The following is a 21595-nucleotide window of genomic DNA, read 5'->3' on the forward strand; positions in this document are numbered from 1 at the left end:
TGCGTTTTTGCATACTAAAGTGCATGTTTCTATTTGTAATATTTTTTAAGGTCGTTAACTCTATAAATTTTTGTTTGCTTTACTGATAAGTTTTTTTTTGTATTTGTAAATCAAATTTTCATTAATTGAACTTATTTTCGTCCATTAAAGTCAATTTCGGCTAGTTACAGTCCTTTGATTTACTTTCAGTGCGTTGTAGTTGGGTTATGAAAGTAAGTTTCCGGTAAAGTTATCAATTTTAACCACGCATTATAAAGCCCTGCATGTATTGTTATATCAGTTGTTTTCATATCCACTGAATTGAAAAACTGCAGATGTTTTGCAAACCTTTTAATATGGAAATAAGCAAGATATTTCAATATATACCCCTCGATGACATAATATTCCTGGGATAATATTCAATTGAAGACGTTGAGGGCCCTCTCCAATGTCTATGAATCAACCGACCATGTCATCTTTAGTGTTCTGCGAATAGAAGGAAATGAACATGAACAGAGATTATTAGTATTGCATAAAGGAATTTGTAGTGTTCAGCTTGATCAACACTGATTCATGTCGAATTCCAAACGCTAAATTTCCCGCCAAAATCATCTTACCAATGGTACATGTGATATCACTTATGCAATTTTTTTTGCATTCGATCTTTATTCAAAGTAAACAAATAGCTAAAAATGAAGGAGTTCATCTTTTAAGAAAAATTACAATCAACCATTCGGTAAATTCACATCAAGTTCGTAGTGTCCAAGTTTTCTTGTGTCATGTTGAAAAAACAAACAGAGAAACTTCCTATTAATTCTTCTTTCGTTAGTGTGACTGAAGAGCAAACTGAAGCTGCATATATGTGTTCAAAAAGTGTTCCAAACTAGACCAGATTGTTTGACAGTTTCAACAATTTTGGAATTCTTTTTGAGTGACTGACTGACTGTCTGACTGATTGACCAATTGATTGATTGATTGATTGATTGATTGATTGATCGATCGACTGACTGACTGATTGACTGATACTGAAAGATTTCCAACATCAAAAGTTAATTTTCGATACTAGTATACCAAACTGCAAACAACGCAAACTAAATCAGTGGACGCGAAAAACTCAAACGTGCCGTAGAGGGCAATAGTGAAAAATAGCCTCTGACTTCATTCATATCACACTGGCCCACGGGATCCGGAACGAGTCGTACGCCGGGGTCGTACGTTTGGACGATTATAGTAGAACACCAGGATCGGAACATGATGGTAAGAGTTTTATACGCCCAGCATGGAAGTAAGAGGTCAGTGCTGACCACACATTGTCCATCAATGATGATCACATCCAGATTGACCTATGACCTGGCCCAGTAGCTGTTACTAGTAGTAGTACATAGTAGTAGTAGTACACTCGTACTACTACTACGACGTTGGAAAACACTACAGTTCTAGTTCTCGAGTCGATCACTATCAGAAGTTCCTAGGATTCATAACTCTAGCACAGACTTATACACTCACTTTTGCTGAATCCCATGGCTGTTTAGTTTACTGTTCAGGAAGGGGTGGCAAAGGGTGGTGTCATTGTTGGGGAGGGGGGGGGGGGTAATGTTCCAGTTATGCCCCACAAGTACTATATTGAAGTGGCACAACTGAGTTTATATGAATGAATGAATGAATGAATGAATATGTTTTTAGGGTGTAACTTATGACGATCTGATGATGTAATTTCTTATTTGTGTCAAAAATGGTCAGGAACTCCCTACTACCATCAGCAGTTCTAAGAATGCCTGAACAAAATTACAATATTTCATAGAGGATATGCATTGATATTAACATCATACTAGAACAGTATTAAAATCAAAGTTTTTTTGCAAATATTTTCACTTGAGTAAAAAAATGCTTATAAAATCAGCTCATGCCACTTTAACTATACCAGTTTTAGTCATCTCACATTTTCTTCTGTAGAAACTTGTCATAATTTCATTATCATAAAGTACAACTTACTGAGAAATTTCTGTTTGTATTCAGCTGCGACCAGCCATATCATGTTGTAGCAGTGTCTTGAGGAACAGAACTTGGACAGTAAATACATCCACTGGTATGTCTGTGTGGTAAGTCTGTTAACCTATGTGTATGTCTATCATGTGACTATGTGGTACGTCTATATATCTATGTATATTTATATATGGTAAGTCTATGTATATCCACTTGTTGTCTATGTGGTAAGTAGGTAAGTGTATATATATATTTGTTCATCTATGTGGTAAGTCTGTATGTGTATCCACTTGTCTATGTGATAAGTATATGTATAATTTATTTGTATATATATGTGGTAAGTCTATTTAGCTATATCCACTTGTTACCTTAGAATATAGTAAATTAAGTATATATATGTATATATATTTGTATGTATGTGGTAAGTCAATCTATTTTGGTATATCCACTTGTTGTCTATATAGTAAGTATATATGTATATCTACATATGTATCTATGAGAGGGAGTAATACAACACCATAAACCATCAGCCTTTTTACAGCACCGTTCGCAACCTAACCGCCAAGAGGTATATCCATATTTGTTACTTCAGTAGCAATATATGCTCTGGCTTGCGAGAATGGAATAACACAGCAAATCAGTGCAAATTTCTATGGCATTCAGAGTACTAAACTTTAAGATACTATCAAAGCAATTAAATTTCATGTTAATTTGATTTTGTATATATTTATTCACAGGAATCTTACACGTGTACGTCTATCAGGCTTGTCATCATGTACAAAGAGGAGTTCACTTTTGAACCGACTAAAACAACAGTTTAGACTGACACCATTGTCTGCTGGGAAGACGTCAAAAACTAAGACCTTAGGGTTGACTTTCAAACTAGGCTGTGGTGTTGGTACACTGCTAGCTGTACATGTACTCAAACACAGAGGAGAACATGTACAATGTAAAGTCAGAACTACAGGACGTCTTATAACAGACCAATCTGGTGATCAACCAACCTTTCAATGGAATGAATTTATACACTACTTATGGCCAGAATTGTGGCATCTACTCCTAGCATTACTAGTAAGTATATGTATGGGTATAAATTTGTACATTATTTATGGCGTGAATTATGGCATCGTGCAGTGAACAGTACTTTCTGTTATTTTCAGAGTGCATTTGCTGTTGCCATGGTAAACATCAAAATGCCACTTCTGATTGGAGAACTTGTGGAAGTTGTATCTAAATTTACAAAAGAGAATGCGGGCAACTATCTTGAAGAAATGAAGAAACCAGCTATGAAACTAATTAGTATGTATGCAATACAGGTCAGTCAATGTTTGAATCTATGATAAAGGGGAACACCAAGCTAGGAAATAAACTTATTTTGATAAACTAAGCGTTCTGGAGAGTCATTTCATGATTTCACATCACCTACAATTACTTGCAATATCAGAGAAACATCAAGTTGATCTTTTACCTTTATACAATATCTTTGCTGTGGACCATTGCATCATGGGAGTCAGCAGAAATAATATATTCAAATTGCACAATGAATATTCATGCCTCCTGAGTGCTTATTCCCTTCGGTGTAAAACATCTCTCAGCAGTGTTGATGTTTGGCTATATTTCTATGTTACAGGCAGTGTTAACGTTTGGTTATATTTCCATGTTATCATCGGTGGGTGAGAGACTTGCAACAAGAATGAGAAAAGAACTGTTTGCATCCCTTGTCAAACAAGATATTGCATTCTTTGATGTCAAGAAAACAGGAGAACTTGTTAGCAGGTACAGCAAGTAACCATAGCGATGTGGCTGTAACTAGAACTTACCATGATTTTTCACTTACCATATTTATGATTTTATATTTACTGAGGCATGTATGAAAAATTAATCATGGAACAAAATTTCCAAATTGTTGACAACATAATAAATAGTCCAGACTGATTATCCATACTGTACAATGTCAGTCAAGTTGGCACAGTAAATGTACCATCAATGATTATAACACATCATTTTCATATAGTCTTCAGTGATTGGTTAAGATTGTGTCACATGGTTTGGATTGGTGACCCATAGTGACCTCAATTTGCATACAGTGAGGTACTAGTCATGTTCTATTTTCCCTAGGGCTTTCAGCTTTGGGAAATAGTTGCTACATAACAGCCCTTGGGGTAATATACATCTGCTAATGCCCTCATAGCTGGGCAATAAGTGTATATATTAACACCATTCTTAGTATGGTGGTAAATGAGATTATCTGTATCATTTATATCACTGCATTATGTGTAATAAGATCAGAAAAATGGTTATGTAACAATATAATGTTTATTAATTTCAGACTGACTGCAGATGTTCAAGATTTCAAAAGTTCATTTAAATTATGTATATCTCAAGGACTAAGAAGTAGTACTCAGGTATGCATGGACTGACAGACAGAGTCCATTGTAATAGCCCCACTTCGGGGGCTTAAAAGGCTGGAAGAAATAAATATTATTATTATTATTAAAAGTAAATTCTAATAATGTATCTCTCAGGATGACTGAGCTTATGGATTCGTATAGCGAGGCTGTGAGAAATGTCATTCTAACATACCCTAATGTGAGAGAATATCTTTTTCTAGCACATTCTCACGAAGCTGTGAGGATGCGGTGATTTACTCGCAAAAATGATTGCCTAGCTATATATAGTGACATCATTAATATGTAAACTGTGGGTAAATTTTAGTTGGATATTGGCAGGATTAAATGCATTTACCCAAATCTAAACAAAGAATTTGTCTTCATTTAACCATCCCTCTTCTTCAAAAGAAAATCTGTTTTCCAAAAAAAAAAAGATAAGTTGAAACTCACCTTTCTGATAATTTTGGTATAAATTAAAAGAACTAAATATGGTATAGATATATAACCTGTATGTTTTATCTGGTTTCTTGACAGGTCGTCGGTTGTATTGTTTCAATTTACATGTTGTCACCTAAACTCACTGCTTTAATGGTTGTTATTGTACCTGCTATGGTATTAGGAGGCACTGTGATTGGTCGGATTTTACGTTCATTATCACGACAGGCTCAGGAACAGGTAGGGAACTGTGATTGGTTGAATTTAGGTCCAGGAATACATAGGGAACTGTGATTGGTTGGATTTAGGCCCGAGAATACAGAGGGAATTGTGATAGGTTGGATTTAGGTCCAGAATACACAGGGAACTGTGATTGGTTAAATTAAGGTCTAGGAATATGCTTGCCTGTCGCTGGTTGTACATTGTCATAATTCTTCCTCAATTTTCAGGTAGCCAAGGCTACATCTGTAGCTGATGAAGCCCTAGGAAATATCAGAACAGTGAGAGCATTTGCCATGGAAACCAAGGAGTGTGAACTATACGGAAATGAACTTGAAAAAGCCAGTAGTGATAATATGAAATTAGGTTTAGGAATTGGGTTCTTTCAAGGAGTATCTAACTTTGCATTAAATGGTAAGTTTCTAAAAATGGTAAGCGTCTAACTTTGTGTGAAATGGTAAGTTCTAACTTCGTGTTAAATGGTAAGTTCTAACTTCATGTTAAATGGTACCGTAAGTTCTTACTTATGGTAAGTTCTAACTGCATTTTAAATGGTAAGTTCCGTATGTGTGTTAAATGGTAAGTTCTAACTTTGTGTGAAATGGTAAGTTTTAACTTCATGTTAAATTCTAACTTATGGTAAGTTCTAACTTCATGTTAAATGGTAAGTTATTACTTATGGTAAGTTCTAACTTCATGTTAAATGGTAAGTTCTTATGGTGCTAACTTCATGTTAAAATGGTAAGTTCTAAATCTGTGTTAAATGGTAAGTTTCTAAATGTTAAGTTTCTTACTTTGCATTAAATGGTGAGTTTTACAGGTTTCAAAAACAACAGTATATTAACTTTGTAACCCAAACATAGTTTTTTTAGCACCCAGTTTTTAAGGGGGAGGGGGTCTTTGAATACTAAGGGGTAGTGGTCTTTGAATACTAAAGGGGGAGGGGGTCTTTGAATACTAAGGGGGGGGGGAGGGGGTCTTTGAATACTAAGGGGAGGGAGTCTTTGAATACTGTTGTAAAATATTGACAAAACTAACACGTAAGGAGCTATGATTTTATGATTTCTAAAAATATAAATAATATGTAGTATATTATATAGAATGATAATTATAGTTAGATATTATCTCTTTGAAAATCAAATGAGATTTTAATTTGTTCTTACTACCGGTATATATGTATGGCTTGACTTGACATTTCACATTCATTTCAGTATATGTGAAGTTTTGCCTTTATTTGATATTTCAGGTTTGGTACTTTGTGTGTTGTATGCTGGTGGCTACCTTGTGTCTAGCCGTGAAATAAAAGGTGGCGATCTGATGTCTTTCTTAGTAGCTGTACAGACCATCCAGAGATCTCTAGCAAGTATGTCTCTCCTCTTTGGCCAAGCTGTCCGTGGTGTTAGTGCAGGGGCTAGAGTTTTTGAGGTAAGAGTTAGTGTATGGTATAGAATATCAGGTTGCCCCTGACAACTGATCAATGTGACCTGGTTTGAGTGTGAATGTGAGTATGAGTGTATAAGTGAAAACAAGAGATGGGGATGCAGTTGTATAATGAATATCTTGAAGTCATCACCTTAAAAGGAGCAGTGGTATTAGTAGTAATATCACACTTTACAAACAGCAAACATTGATACACCAGTAGATACAGTTTGGAGAAAGTAGTTTGTATATATAAACAGAGATATTACCATAGTACAGTGTATAAATATCAATATATTATACCATACCCAAGCCAAGTTATTGTCCATGAACAGAAAATGTAGATTTATATATACCCTGGTCATTCTATGTCATGACAACCTGTGTCTATGTCACTGGTTTTGTGGTGTCCAAAATATTAGTCAAAACTTTAAATCACCATTATTTTTCATGATTTTCATAAATTATGCTTGAGGAGGTATAATTATTTTATTCCCCAATATTTTTTTTCTTTCAACTGGAAAATACTCATGACCTAAGGGGCTTTGCTTTGTCATTACTCCTCTTATGACAAAGCAAAGCCCCTTAGGTCACTTGTATTTTCCTTGGCTGAACAAAGAAAAATATTGGGGAATAATATCTAATTATAAAGTATGACAGCATTTTACTAATTCAAAATTTGATTGATTCTATTTTTATTTTGTTGAATAGTATATTTTAATGGAACCACAGATGAATGTCACTGGTGGTAAAATCATTCCATATCACAGTCTTTTTGCAAATGTAGAATTTCACAATGTCAGCTTTTCTTACCCTACAAGGCCTGAACAGGTAAGTTATTCCTTGTAATAGACCTTGCTTATAAATGTTGCCCTCTAGTGGTATCAACTTTTCTTATCGTACAAGGCCTGAACAGGGACATGTTCCATAGACAAAATGCTTGTGAACGTTTGTGATTGTGGGCATGAATTTACACTTCATTGACGAGTTATTGTCTTAGATTACTAGTGCACATCAGTTTTGATTCATCTCTGCAAAAAAGTTCGTGCAATTGATAATTTACAATTGGCCATGGTATTTAGAAAATTACAATTACTCATCGGCGTAATGGTTGATGTACATTGAGCAGTGCAAGATAACTTGGGGGTCAGGTCACAGGTCAAAGATCACTTCATTAGGCTAAAAATAATACATGCATAAACAAAGGGCTTTTTTAAAGGCATTCTTGCACCATGACTACCGCAATGGTGTGATTTAATTACCTTTTCAGTGATAAACGCTGAATGTATACAAAATGCCACAATTTTCTGTGTAAATATGCTGTGGCAGCCATCTTTTATTTTTCACATGCAACATGCATAAAGAGTCCAGAAGAGGGCCAGGTTGACCTGGTCAAACAATGACAAAATGTTTTGTGTACTGAATGGTCCCTCAGGCAAGTTATTCTTTGTAATAGACATTTACATACGATATAATAAAAATATATGTTAAATCTGCAATCTGCATTTGATGTGCTCATGCTCAGTAACCAATAACAACCACTGGTATCCATTTCTGATGATGGTGTTTGTTACAAGAAATTGTCATTTATTTTACAGAGTGTTCTGAAGAATTTTAATCTAAAATTACAGAATGGACAAATAGTTGCTTTGTGTGGGTCATCAGGTGGTGGTAAGTATGTTAGAGCAATGTGAGATTGTGACGTGTCATCAACAATTAAAATAATGAATCATTTGTTCAAAATCAATTGTTGCAGTATAAACAAAAGAGAACTATTTTATGCAACCAAACCTTTGATCAAAACGGCACACTACATGTACATGTAGATCAGAATGGTGCCAGGAAATAAAGGCATTTCTACAGCAGAGACACCCTATAAAGACACAAGATCAACTTGACACTTCTGTGAAATCACAAGTAATTGTAGTAAATGTAAAAACATGAAACAACTCTCCAGAACATATAGTTTATGAAAATGTCTATATTTACTGGAGAGGTGTTTCCCTTTCAGTATGTCTCACTTGCCATTGTTATTTTAGCTACTAGTATTGTCAGAGATATTTAAGGGTATCTAAAACGTTAAACTGAGACCATGAACTGAGAGTCTCAGTTTAGTCTCAGATTGTCAAGAAAACAAAGTTACACTCGATGCTGTAAACAAGTTATTGTTGACTTTAAACTGCAGGTAAATCAACAATTGCTGCTTTGTTAGAGAGATTTTATGATGTAAATGGAGGACGTATTACTTTAGATGGACATGATATCAGGTCATTAGATGCCAGCTGGTTAAGAGGTCATGTTATTGGATTCATCAATCAGGTACAAACAGTTTGTCAAAATCTAAGTCATGACAAAACCACTTTTTTGGTAAATAGTAGATATAAATTGGCTGTTCTCTACAATTTAATTAAGTTTGAAAATTGACGTTCTGTGAAGTATTTCTGTATGTATGTATGTATGTATTTCTGTATTTCTGTATGTATTTCTGTATGCATGTATTTCTGTATGTATGTATGTATGTATGTATGTATGTACATATGTATGTATGTATATATGTATGTATGTATGTATGTATGTATGTATGTATACTATGTATGTATGTATCAGTAAGTTTTTACTTTAGTGCAAGTGTGTATTATATTGTTTGTATTTTGGTGCAATAGTTTATGCGGTTTGTGTGTCCATATGCGTTTGTGCATTGTGTGTACTGTAAATCAAAACCAAAGCCATTGTTAGTTTTAACAGTACCCTGTACAAAGGTTATAAACCTAACATCATCATCATCATAAAAATTTATATAGCGCCAAATTCCAAAAAGTCAAATTGTTCAAAGGCGCTAGATGGTGTTCAATTACATAAAACATAAAACTGTACATTTATCATTGATAGGAACCTGTTCTATTTGCAACCACAGTGAAGGAGAATATTAGGTATGGCCGACCTAATGCCAGTGATGAAGAGGTAGGACAATCATTGTATGTTTTACGCCATCCATGACTTTTACAGCAAAATGGCAAAATAGACTTAAAGTTAAAGGCAACTTATTGCAACTTCAATTTCTGCAGTTATAATTCTTGCTGTTAGTGTTACATTGTGATTTCTGAATGTTCAAAAGTTACAAATTGTATATGCTAGTCTTGTTGCTAGACCTTTCGGTAATTTTACTAACTTTAGAAGTGACCACAGATCACATAGTGTATTGAAGATTGGAGCTACAGACAAGTGGTACTGTCATCCTCAAGTTTTGTTAGACAACCTTCCAAGCACAGATCCAAGGTCTTGTTACAAGACTAATTGTGTGCACATTCTGGATGACTGTATCATAAGACAAAACAAGAATTCTTGTTCCAAGATACAGCCCCCCCCCCCCCCCCCAACTAATAATATGCTGTTATTTGGTGTGTTTATAATATCATACATAATGCTCAAATAGACTTTGCCATTACACTAATTACCAGTAATGGCCAGTGAGTGAATTCTTCTACTCCTTACTCTAATATTACAGGTCTATGAAGCAGCAAAGTTAGCCAATGCAAATGATTTTATACGTGAATTCCCAGAAGGTTACGACACTGTATTGGGTGAAAGAGGTGTGACAGTATCTGGTGGCCAAAAACAAAGGTTAGCAATTTTGTAAAACTAACTTGACATTATGGTTTATAAAAACAAGGTGTTATACTCTGTCCAATGGTCAAAACAGACTTTAAAGAGGAATGCCACTCTGGGAAATAGAAACAATGTCATAAACTATGGGTTCTGATTTTCATGATTTTATATCACCTACAATTACTTGCGATTTCAGAGAAATATCAAGTTGATCATGTGCTTTTGGATATCATTAATGTGAGTCACATAGCCTGATGGGCATCAGCAGAAATGATTGTTCATGTTTGAACAATGAATATTCATGAGATGTTTTACACTGACAGGAGTACGCACTTACTAGTAATGAATATTCATTGTTCAACCATGAATACATTTCTAATATGATGGAGATATGATGAGAAAACTAAAATAAGTTTGTCTGCCCTAATGAAGTTACTCTTGGAGTACATTTAGTTCACACACAGACACACATAGAATCATTGTGTATTCAATAATATGAAAGAACTCCATGAGTGGTGTTCATTTAACTTCATTTTGCACCAAGTCACATGTGTGACACATGCAGATAATTATCCAAATTCTCCATTACAGTTCATTGAGTGTTGCACAGTAGAGCTTGCATCATGGTATGATGCAGATGACACTTTAAATCATGGTTATGGAGTATTTTCTATTTTTCCTTTCACTATTGTGTATGATCAGGATAGCAATAGCTAGAGCATTGATCAAGAATCCATCTATCCTTGTACTGGATGAAGCTACAAGTGCACTTGATACTGAATCAGAAAGAGTTGTCCAGGAAGCTTTGGACAGAGTAATCAAAGGTAATGTTAAAATCGTGTCACCATTCAGTCACATAGAGGTAAAGTATTTGAGGGGCTGTGTCTTCTATGAAGACTTGTTATCTTTGACTTATTTGTGTTTTTGTGTTTGCTGACTCAACACGAGATCAAACCTTACCATCACTCCACAAATTTAGCCTTTGTTGACAAACAAGTAAATGGGCCAGACTGTTTATTTTATACTGTTTACAAATGGTCATCATAGCACAGTACCAGCATAAATGTAAAAACCAATTAATTGTGTGTTCTCTGTTAAGTTTTGTATGATTATATGTATTTGTAAAAATAATGTTGTTTTGTAGGTAGAACAGTACTGGTGATTGCCCACAGACTTAGTACAATACAGAATGCAGATGTTATAGCAGTTATATCAAATGGCACAATTGTAGAGGTTAGTATATAATTGTGTTTAATTTACATAACTCTGTTTCACGTATTCCTCATCACTTTATAGAAATATTTATTTATGAATGGGTGATTTTGACAAGTGATAATGGCTGACAATAACCTGACTAATTAAGTAGTCTTGCGTCACACTGATCACTCACCGAGTTTATAGTTCAGTGAGAAGGGTTGTAATTCTGTGGTTTGACCATTCACCGAGTTGTAACAGTTCAGTGAGAAGGGTTGTAATTCTGTGGTTTGACCATTCACTGAGTTGTAACAGTTCAGTGAGAAGGGTTGTAATTCTGTGGTTTGACCATTCACCGAGTTATAACAGTTCAGTGAGAATTAGGTTGTAATTCTATGGTTGGATCATTCACCGAGTTGTAACAGTTCAGTGAGAAGGGTTGTAATTCTACGGTTGGACCATTCACTGAGTTGTAACAGTTCAGTGAGAAGGGTTGTAATTCTATGGTTGGACTATTCACCGAGTTGTAACAGTTCAGTGAGAAGGGTTGTAATTCTGTTGTTTGACCATTCACTGAGTTGTAACAGTTCAGTGAGAAGGGTTCAGGAGTTGAGATTTTGTCCAAGGATAACCCTTAGATATATTCAGCCAATCAGAAACAAGTGACAAGAATTAAACCAGTAATGTGAAATTTATGAGTAAGTGCCCCCCTCTATCAATTCAACCATCATTAGCCACAAATTGCTAGCTTCACTCTTTTCACACAGATGGGAACTCATGAAGAACTGAAGAGAAAAAATGGAATCTATACAGAATTGATAAAACAACAGTCAACAGATAAAAAATGAAATTGAAAGAACTAAATTTGAGTCTATATGGCATCAGACTTCTTACTATATGGACGTATTTCATCTGTGACATCACAGTGATCCAAGCCTCTGATGTTGGAGTTGATGAATGAATGAAGTGTTTGGCTTACTCAACCTCATGTACTAGCCGTGACAAGTTTGTGTGTTAATACAAGTTTAACAACACCATTTATAGTAAAATTTGATCGTATGCTACTCACGGTGTTAAATCAACAATGCCAGTAAAACATCTTTCCACACCATGATTGCACATATTTAGAGAACATATCTAGCGTGTTTGCTTGACTGAAGTGACGTGAGGAAAGACATCAGGCAAAGACAACATTTGGGAAAAACACCAAAATAACTTATATTAAAAGGACAGTGAGTGCCTGTGATGTAGGTTCTGGTGATGCTTTGATCAGGTTGTCTATATCTGTGGAAGTTATAATGTAACACTAACAGTCATATTTAACTCAATTGTTATTATATAACATGTAGTATTTAGAGTTATGGGATCTCAGTACCTGTGGTATTTATGCTTTGATAACTTACCAGCACTAATTATTGTAGGGTATCCTATCTCATGCCTATTTACATGAGCAAGCAAATGCATCAGTATTTTTTCTCAGGTTGAGACAGCTAATGTTTCCACACCACAGTTTCATAGCTATCTAGTTATATGGGAAGACGAAAAATAACTTGCAATCTAATCCTGGAGATGTTAGTTCATGTATAGTATATTAACATTCAATACCACCACTGTGTAAATTTTGAAACTTTTATATGATAAAAATGTTTGACTTTCACTTAAATTAAAGTTATTAAATTCACAAAGTTGTGTGTCTGCAGTGAGTATTTTTTATATTGATATCCAACTATTCATCTGTCAATAAAGTAATATTTAATTTCATTGGTCAAACCAGAATAGAAGATTGGAAATCAGTTTGGAAGCTTGGATCAGTAAAAATAAAAGAACAGAACAGTCCATTATCATAGCGAATTTTACTATTACTATAAATTTTATTTTGTATGGTGGCATGTGTAGTTCACTTAGACAAAATGTAGCAAGAAACTGTACTCATTCAATCTTGCTATCTTAAAGTGTAGCATGTCCAGTTTCTTGTTGGTTTCAGCATGGTTGTATCAAATAGAAAAGCTGAACAGTTTGATACAACCAGGCACTGAGGCAGAAAGCAATAAGAAACTGGACATGCTACACTTTAAGATAGCAAGATTGAATGAGTACAGTTTCTTGCTACATTTTGTCTAAGTGAAATGAACTACACATGCCACCATACTGACATCAAATGAACACCCCAAAGGACATTTTACATGCCCTTCATCGGGTGTTTGATACCAAGAAAAACATTGGCACTCGAATCATGTCTGCATGGTGATAGCCATTAAGTAGTAGCCCCCAATGAAAAAAGTCTGGATGACCAAAACTAGATTCTTTGTAGTAGCAAACAATGAGACAGTGAATATGTGTAGTAAGGATCATGTGTGGTATGATGGTGATTTGGGGATCATTGGTATACGGCATAATTCAATACAGATAGTATAATCACATGATAACTAACTATAATGATCACATCAGAACTTAGAAGAATACATGCAAACTTTGTTGTTTTATTCTCTTGTAACTTTCAAATACAAAACACACGTACACAATAAACATTTTGTTGGAGTTTATTTTAAGTATGAGGTCATAAGCGATGTCGTCTTGCAAATCAAATCAAGGCTCATTGTAGCATATTGTCCTCTCCATCCTAAAAGTGACACATGTCGTGTACTGTAAGACAAAGGGAAACAACAACGTATTAATACGAGTTTATTATTTGTTATTACACACAAAATATAAAATCACAGAACCCCATAACATGCGAGTACAAGTGTGGCATACTTTGCACAGGTATTTGCAGTGGTTCTCTGCAGCCGTACTTGCATCATAATCAAATTTTGTACAAAAAAACCCACTGAAAATATATTTCAACTTGATTTTTACATGACTGTAAATTTTACCTTCTTCGTATTTCTGGCAGATTTCATAGAATTTTCCACTACGTTTGACACGTTCAAATGCATGATCCCACCAATCTAACAGACTGCTATCTTTACGTGTCATAATGGCAACATCAGTTGTATGGTCATCATTCATAGCACACTCAATGGGATCACCAATGGTTTCAATGCCTGGAGTCTGGATCAGATCCATCAAGATTTTGGGAGCAAAACCAGCTGTTACCTGTAACATTTAAGCAGAAAAAAAGTGGCATTAGGTATACTTTGAGAAATGGTACCGAATCACAGCGTAGTTTCAAATACAGAGAAATTAACATTCACTCTAAATTTCAAGTAGTCAGATTTATTAGCACATCTCTTTTCATATATGAACCTTTATCCAGTCACATAGCAACCTTTATCCAGTCACATAGCAACCTTTATCCAGTCACATAGCAACCTTTGTCCAGTCACATAGCAACCTTTATCTAGTCACATAGCAACCTTTGTCCAGTCACATAGCAACCTTTGTCCTACATTATAACTGTCAATCAATATGTGCATCAATGTGTGAAAATACTAACCTCTCCTTTGTAGATGACTCTCCAGAATTCCCTCCTAGTGGACACCATGTGAACTCTGTCCTGTGTAAATTCATGACCAGACCCCTTTAAGTCTTTGTTCAGTTTGAGTCCATGGAAACCATAGTGAGCAAACGTGTTGATAAGGGCTGTCAAGAAAACACATTTATGTCAAAACAGTCCATGTTTGTAGATCTTATACTTTATTCAAGGAAAATTATAAAATGAATATAATACCAGGAAGGAGAAATTGCAAATTTATTTTTTTTAAAAATTGAACTATAAATATTTAAATTGGGAAACGTATGAAACTTTTTATTTCATTGATTTCTCTCTATTTCAATCATTAAATAAGTCAAATTCTGGCAACTAGACCAAATGAAAACTCACCAATTTTGTTTGAAGTTGTGGTCAAGTCTGCTGGGTCAAATCCTTCTGGGTTTCCTTCCTTAACATAGAAATTACCCTTTGGAGAATGTAGTTGCAAGTATGGTGTGGTGAAACCCATCATGGCTTTACGGGCAGGTGTTATGGCCCAGGCAATGCAGGCATCATATGAACGGGAAAGTAAACCTGTGAATAGATGTGTATAAAGGAACTAAATTTCAGAATTTCACATTTGTACATATATTTTAGTAACTAACTTGACCACATGTATCACAATTACCATAGTCTCCATCACCTACACCATATACCACCACCTATGTGTATCACCATATACCACCACCTATGTGTATCACCATATACCACCACCTATGTGTATCACCATATACCACCACCTATGTGTATCACCATATACCACCACCTATGTGTACCACCATTACCACTACCTATGTGTATCACCATATACCACCACCTATGTGTACCATCATTACCATCACCTATGTGTACCATCATTACCATCACCTATGTGTACCACCATTACCACCACCTATGTGTACCATCATTACTACCGCCTATGTGTACCACCATTACCACTACCTATGTGTATCACCATATACCACCACCTATGTGTATCACCATATACCACCACCTATGTGTATCACCATATACCACCACCTATGTGTACCACCATTACCACTACCTATGTGTATCACCATATACCACCACCTATGTGTACCATCATTACCATCACCTATGTGTACCATCATTACCATCACCTATGTGTACCACCATTACCACCACCTATGTGTACCATCATTACTACCACCTATGTGTACCACCATTACTACCACCTATGTGTGCCATTACTACCATCACCTATGTGTACCACCATTGCCATCACCTATGTGTACCACCATTACTACCACCTATGTGTACCACCATATACCACCACCTATGTGGACCACCATTACTACCACCTATGTGTGCCATTACTACCATCATCTACATGTACCACCATTACCACCACATACCTGTTTTCAAACCAAAACACTCACCTGTACCAGGTCTTGGACCACTTGATTCACCATGAGTGAAGCATCGGAAGGAATCATCATAGATAGCCACACAGTGTTTACCAGCTTCTTGACAGACTAGTCAGTGGAAAATAAACATCAATTAGTGAAATCCAATAAAAACAAACCCATTTCTATAATAAAACACTTGATTTTATATGTGTACATGCATGTTTGTCTATTTTTTCACCAACACCTATGTGTACCACCACAAATGTGTACCACAGCATGCAAGAGTGCTTGTTTACCTCTGTCTTTCTTTCATGAGAAATAGCTAATATCTGTAAATACAATTACCTATATATTGAATTACTATATATTATAATGATTCTAAAGGTGACATAAAATTATTGAATTTCAAAACATTACTTCTGATTAGTTTTCTGACAGAAATGTTTCTTCTTTGACTCTTTTTGATATGATGAAAGCCAGTTAAGCTGAAACAAATGATCGTCTTGCTGAACAAATTCTTCCAAACATTGCTACATTTTATTGTTTGTTTTGACTGATATCTCAATAACATCTCATTGCTACATTTTATCTAACATGACAAAGTTGGTGTATAATTGTTACACTGTTACAAAGTTGGTGTATAATAGTTACATTGTTACAAAGTTGGTGTATAATTGTTACATTTTAATCAACTGAGTGGGAGAAAAGTATACATTGTTTACAATATATCATTTATGATTTGCCAACGATTTGCTTAAAGATAAAGCTAACTCTCGCAAAGAAAATTGAGATTATGCCAGCAAGATTTAGTCACACTATACAATGAACAGGAGCAGTGTTTAGTACGACACTGGTAATCCAGCCTTCCATTTACTAAGATAGATGCCAACTAAATGTATCAAATTATGTGGTACATTACACAAGTGGGTGATTGCGGTTCCTTGATTGTGCAATTCTAATCACCCTGTGATCAAGATAGTGTAAACATTGGAAGTCCCAAAACGGCACTGCAAGTTCATTGAATACTAAATAAACTAGTTTTCAGAGATGCCTCCCTACTGAGATTACAAATTAAACCAACATCCATTCAATAGCTCATCATTGTGATATCAACCTTTTCTGACAATAGTTTTAGTTTGTTTTTATCTTAAAGAACCAAAGGGTAACATTTTTTGTAAAGCTGGGTGACACTTTTCTTTTATCAACTGACTTCCATTGTGATTCAGACTTCAGGATCCACTATATAATGTACTAGTAACTTACCAGCCTGGATGAACTCCTTGTGGAAGAAGTCCTTGCCCTTGTATCTGTGTACAAGATCATAGCTAAAAATGAAAGATAAAAATGAATGAGTTTACATGTAAAAATCCTTTGTATTTGTGGAGAGTAAATTGTGTCATAACTAAACTTGAGATTATAACCAGATATAAACTATATACCTTCCATAACAACAAAACCTCATGCGTTTTGATTAGCTCCTACACACATTATCAGAATATGAAATTCTGAGCTATCATACATGGTATATCCCATATATTGGTAAACTTGATCAATTATGCAAATTATTCATCAAAATTACAAGCCATGCCAACGAAAGTTTATAGGACAAAACTTGAAGATTACATTCTTAAGATATTGCCTATTACTGAAAATAATAAATTATGCTCCTTAAAAGTTACAATCAACATGCAATTTGCTATCATCAATGTTTATGTCAAATCATAAAGAATTTGAAGAACACATTCTTGTGATATTGTCTAATTACTGAAAATCACTCTTTATGGAAATTCTATAATATTAATATTCATATACTGTTTACTGAAGCCTAATTAGTTTTAGCCATCTCCCAAAAGAATGTATGTACTAACTTTTGTTTGAATAGTTGGCGTTTATCAAAATGTGATTATATAGACAGACAGACATGAGACACAGCAGAGACACAGACAGACAGATAGACAGACAGACATCATCAAACATTCATAACAAAAGTGTATTCATTTGTCTGTTCAAACCGCAAGGGTGTTCGAGACTACTCACAGATTTTCAACGTCTTCAGTATGCAAGGCAGACAAATGACCAGCAAAGACATAGGTACGTTCATCATTACCAATACCAACGTTAGATTTGGAAATTTTACCTTTAATAAGTGAAAGAACACACACACAAAATTTACTAGAAATCTTTACACAAAGTCGAAAAACACATTTTGATGTTGAATTTGTATGCAATTTTCAGTAATTTACATACATTTATTTGATCACAATCAAATCAGGCCTATGTCAATTTTGAGTGATTATGTATTGAAATGAAATGTGAAAAAGAACAATTGTTCATTGATGAATATTGATAAATAAATGGAATATATACATCTACACTATGTATTATTGAGTTAGAAATGCAAATATGGTTAATCAATATGTATAAATATGTAAATTAATCATGAATATGCATGTTCTTTGAAAATATAAAATACAAGTATTTTGATTATAAAGTAATGCTCACCTGGGTACAAATTGTATGTCATACTGAAACCACAGTCTTCAGTACCAGGTGCACAGACAATGGGTCCAAAAAGTCTGTCTCTGTTCTCCACTACTTTGCTTTCAAGAGCTGGTAGTAGGCCGGCAGCACCAGGGCCCAGGTAGACATGGCGGGTGACACTCTTACCACAATTGACTGAACCATTATGACAATGGATACCAGCTCCCAACAATGCTGGGACCATACCGGGGAAGTTTTGGGCAATACGTCGTAGCATAGGGAATCCACCCTGAAGACCCTTCTCCCGAACTTTGTCCAGGATTGGGTTTTCAGAATCACCTGCCCGGCGATAAAGGTTTTCTAAGACGGGAAAATCACCTCCTCCCTAGAGAATAAAAGACAAAGACAAATTATTATTATTATAGGTGTCATTGATTTAACGTGTATTTTGATCCAGCGAGAAAGTTATTTCTGACTGTCAGCAGGTTACAGTACTTTTCAGAAGCGTGTAAAACAAATTTCCCCGGACAGCTTATGATGTTCTACACATGGCTTTTCTGTAGATCTTTGGGAATAAGAAGTAGACATACCCTTTTCCATATGTGCCATGATGATGTAAAATTTATATGCACCAAAGCTTTCAAAGGTCATTTATCCCATTGGGATACAAAGAATTATCCTGTTCAATGTAATTATCATTATCGAGGTACAAAGCATGCATTGCAATCAGGATAATTATCCCTATTGATGGTTATTTCTGACTTTAATTGCCATGGGCAGAGAAATATGACAAAGTTTTGTTGTTGAGATATTTTAAAAAACTACCAGGACTGAGATCTGTCTCAGTGCTATTGTAACAGTACCAAGCACAAACCCAAACTATCATGACAAACAGTTTAAAACATATCAAGTGATTCCACATTACTGTAAATTCAGTCATGTGATCAGAGACAATTTGAAGTTACCGAATTAGGCATATTATTTAGGAACAATTGAATGTATAAAGCTATTACAACCAAGATCAAAGTTGTGTTGAAAGTACACTTTATGTAACATCATCATTATTAACTGAACTGTTGTCAGTTTTCTCCTTTGTAACTGCCACTTAGTTGAAGTGGCATTGAAAATGTGTATAACACATATCAATGATAGTTGTATTTAGGTACAGCCAGAATGTTACAATAATGTAACACTCACTCACAGACATGGTTTATTTGGTACTGTCAGAATGTTACAATGTAACACTCACTGACAGACATGGTTTATTTGGTACAGCCAGAACGTTACAATGTAACAAGTCTCACTCACAAACATTGGTTTATTTGGTACAGCCAGAATGTTACAATGTAACACTCACTCACAGACATGGTTTATTTGGTACAGCCAGAATGTTACAATGTAACACTCACTCACAGACATGGTTTATTTGGTACAGCCAGAATGTTACAATGTAACACTCACTCACAGACATGGTTTATTTGGTGAAGCCATTGTTCTGAATAAGGCCTCAGACATTGTGATCACTGTCTGAGATAACACCAACTGGTATTGAAAGTGTTGTCTGGTATTAAACCTTGATTGACTATAACTTTGAAACACTGTTGCAGTAACACTCACACAATTACTACAGCTTCATAAATAGGTACACAAACTTTCACTGGGCAGTTGTCTTCAAATGGAAATGAAACTTTTGGTTCAATTATAACAATGTTGCATAAGCTGTACTTTCCACACAACTTTGATCTTGTGAAGTATAATTATATTGATTGATTTGACTTTGCAACTGTATTATTTTTTTTGTCTGATTTTTCTGTTTTTGTATGTGTTGTATGTGTTTTTGTAAATGAAAGAAAATGTATAATATTGATCATTTGATAGTTGACGTCACATTACTTACATCTTCAAGTGCTTCGCGGAGTTTGCCCAGAAGTGGACTCCCAAAGTCACCAGTAAGTTGTACTGCTCCAGCACCTTATGAATAAGAATAGATACGAGTGTGTGTTATCAAATTTTAAGGTAATCACATCATTTATAAATATGTCTAGAAATTGTTTTTATAGTAATAATTATGTCATAAACATATGAAGGGAAAGTTTAAAAGTTAATCTCTCTGGTGATTGCATATCCGATAAAATATTACTTTACTATATTGAAGGTATCTTGCACACAAAATGTATGACCACTGGGAAGAATAGATATTCTGAGTTTAGAGTACAAGTCAGTTTTTCCACTTAGACTTATACTTGTAGATATTAGGTTGAACATCAATTTTAATATAATGACGATCTCTATTTTAACTGACAATGAAATATTGTACTTTGTAAAATTTATAACAAAATATGTACAAGATTTGTCAGTCAATAATGGAATTGTCACAAAAAAGAAAATATTTATTTCAACAGAGAGACTGAGAAGAGTTACAGAATGATGCAAAAACTTCTATTATGATTTTTATGGCATTGAATACTGGTTTTAAATATATCTATATATAGGTATAAACAATTGGGTATATACTTACCGAAGATGCAGAGAGCCACAAACACAGCTATACGGAGATCCATGATTATGTCGACTCAGCAGTGACTGTACTCAAACTACCTGTCTGTTGTCCAAGCCAAACTTTTTTGTACGATTGAAACGATAACATCCACCAGTCAGTAAATCTATAAATTACTACATTTCCATCCTACATTGTATGCAAATTGTATGTAAATTTAGCATTTCTAAATCCAATGATATCATTTTGACCATCTAGGACAGCCCGGTCAAACCAAATCACCAGAGTGGGTTATCAATCATTGGCAATCAGAACATCTTTTGAACAACATCCTCCTTATCAGTAAAATACCAGGATGACCGGACATCATTTGTCATGGGTGTTATCAAGCACTTAAACATTGAGTCGATCGATGACCATTTCAGAATGTATCTCTGACCTCCCCTACCATACTCCTCTCCAACACACAACTATAGACAGTGCCTGAACTGCACCACGACCTAACTCTAAAGAATTAGCAGAGTTCTAAAATTACAGTATAAGGGAAATA

General features: G+C 34.9%; 2 protein-coding genes across 2 annotated transcripts; one reads left to right on the top strand and one right to left on the bottom strand.

Moving 5' to 3' along the window:
* Positions 1–1143: 1143 nt before the first annotated feature.
* On the top strand, positions 1144–12736 carry LOC144452052 (mitochondrial potassium channel ATP-binding subunit-like). The gene is made up of 17 exons (XM_078143063.1): positions 1144–1236; positions 1996–2078; positions 2700–3033; positions 3123–3278; positions 3593–3738; positions 4292–4367; positions 4887–5027; positions 5237–5420; positions 6253–6431; positions 7137–7256; positions 8024–8096; positions 8611–8744; positions 9315–9386; positions 9931–10046; positions 10734–10855; positions 11176–11264; positions 11993–12736. The coding sequence occupies exons 1-17, from the start codon at positions 1231–1233 to the stop codon at positions 12071–12073; spliced, it is 2112 nt and encodes a 703-aa protein (XP_077999189.1). The 5' UTR covers positions 1144–1230; the 3' UTR covers positions 12074–12736.
* Positions 12442–21109, bottom strand: LOC144452053 (uncharacterized). The gene is made up of 10 exons (XM_078143064.1): positions 21067–21109; positions 20446–20519; positions 18570–18933; positions 18105–18204; positions 17331–17392; positions 16098–16193; positions 15049–15231; positions 14662–14807; positions 14099–14321; positions 12442–12509 (listed from the first exon to the last, which is right to left on the bottom strand). Exons 1-10 carry the CDS (start codon positions 21107–21109, stop codon positions 12442–12444), a joined length of 1359 nt encoding a protein of 452 aa, XP_077999190.1.
* Between the last annotated feature and the right edge of the window lie 486 nt (positions 21110–21595).

The sequence above is a fragment of the Glandiceps talaboti genome, chromosome 22 (assembly GCF_964340395.1).
Source record: "Glandiceps talaboti chromosome 22, keGlaTala1.1, whole genome shotgun sequence".
Lineage (NCBI taxonomy): Eukaryota > Metazoa > Hemichordata > Enteropneusta > Spengelidae > Glandiceps > Glandiceps talaboti.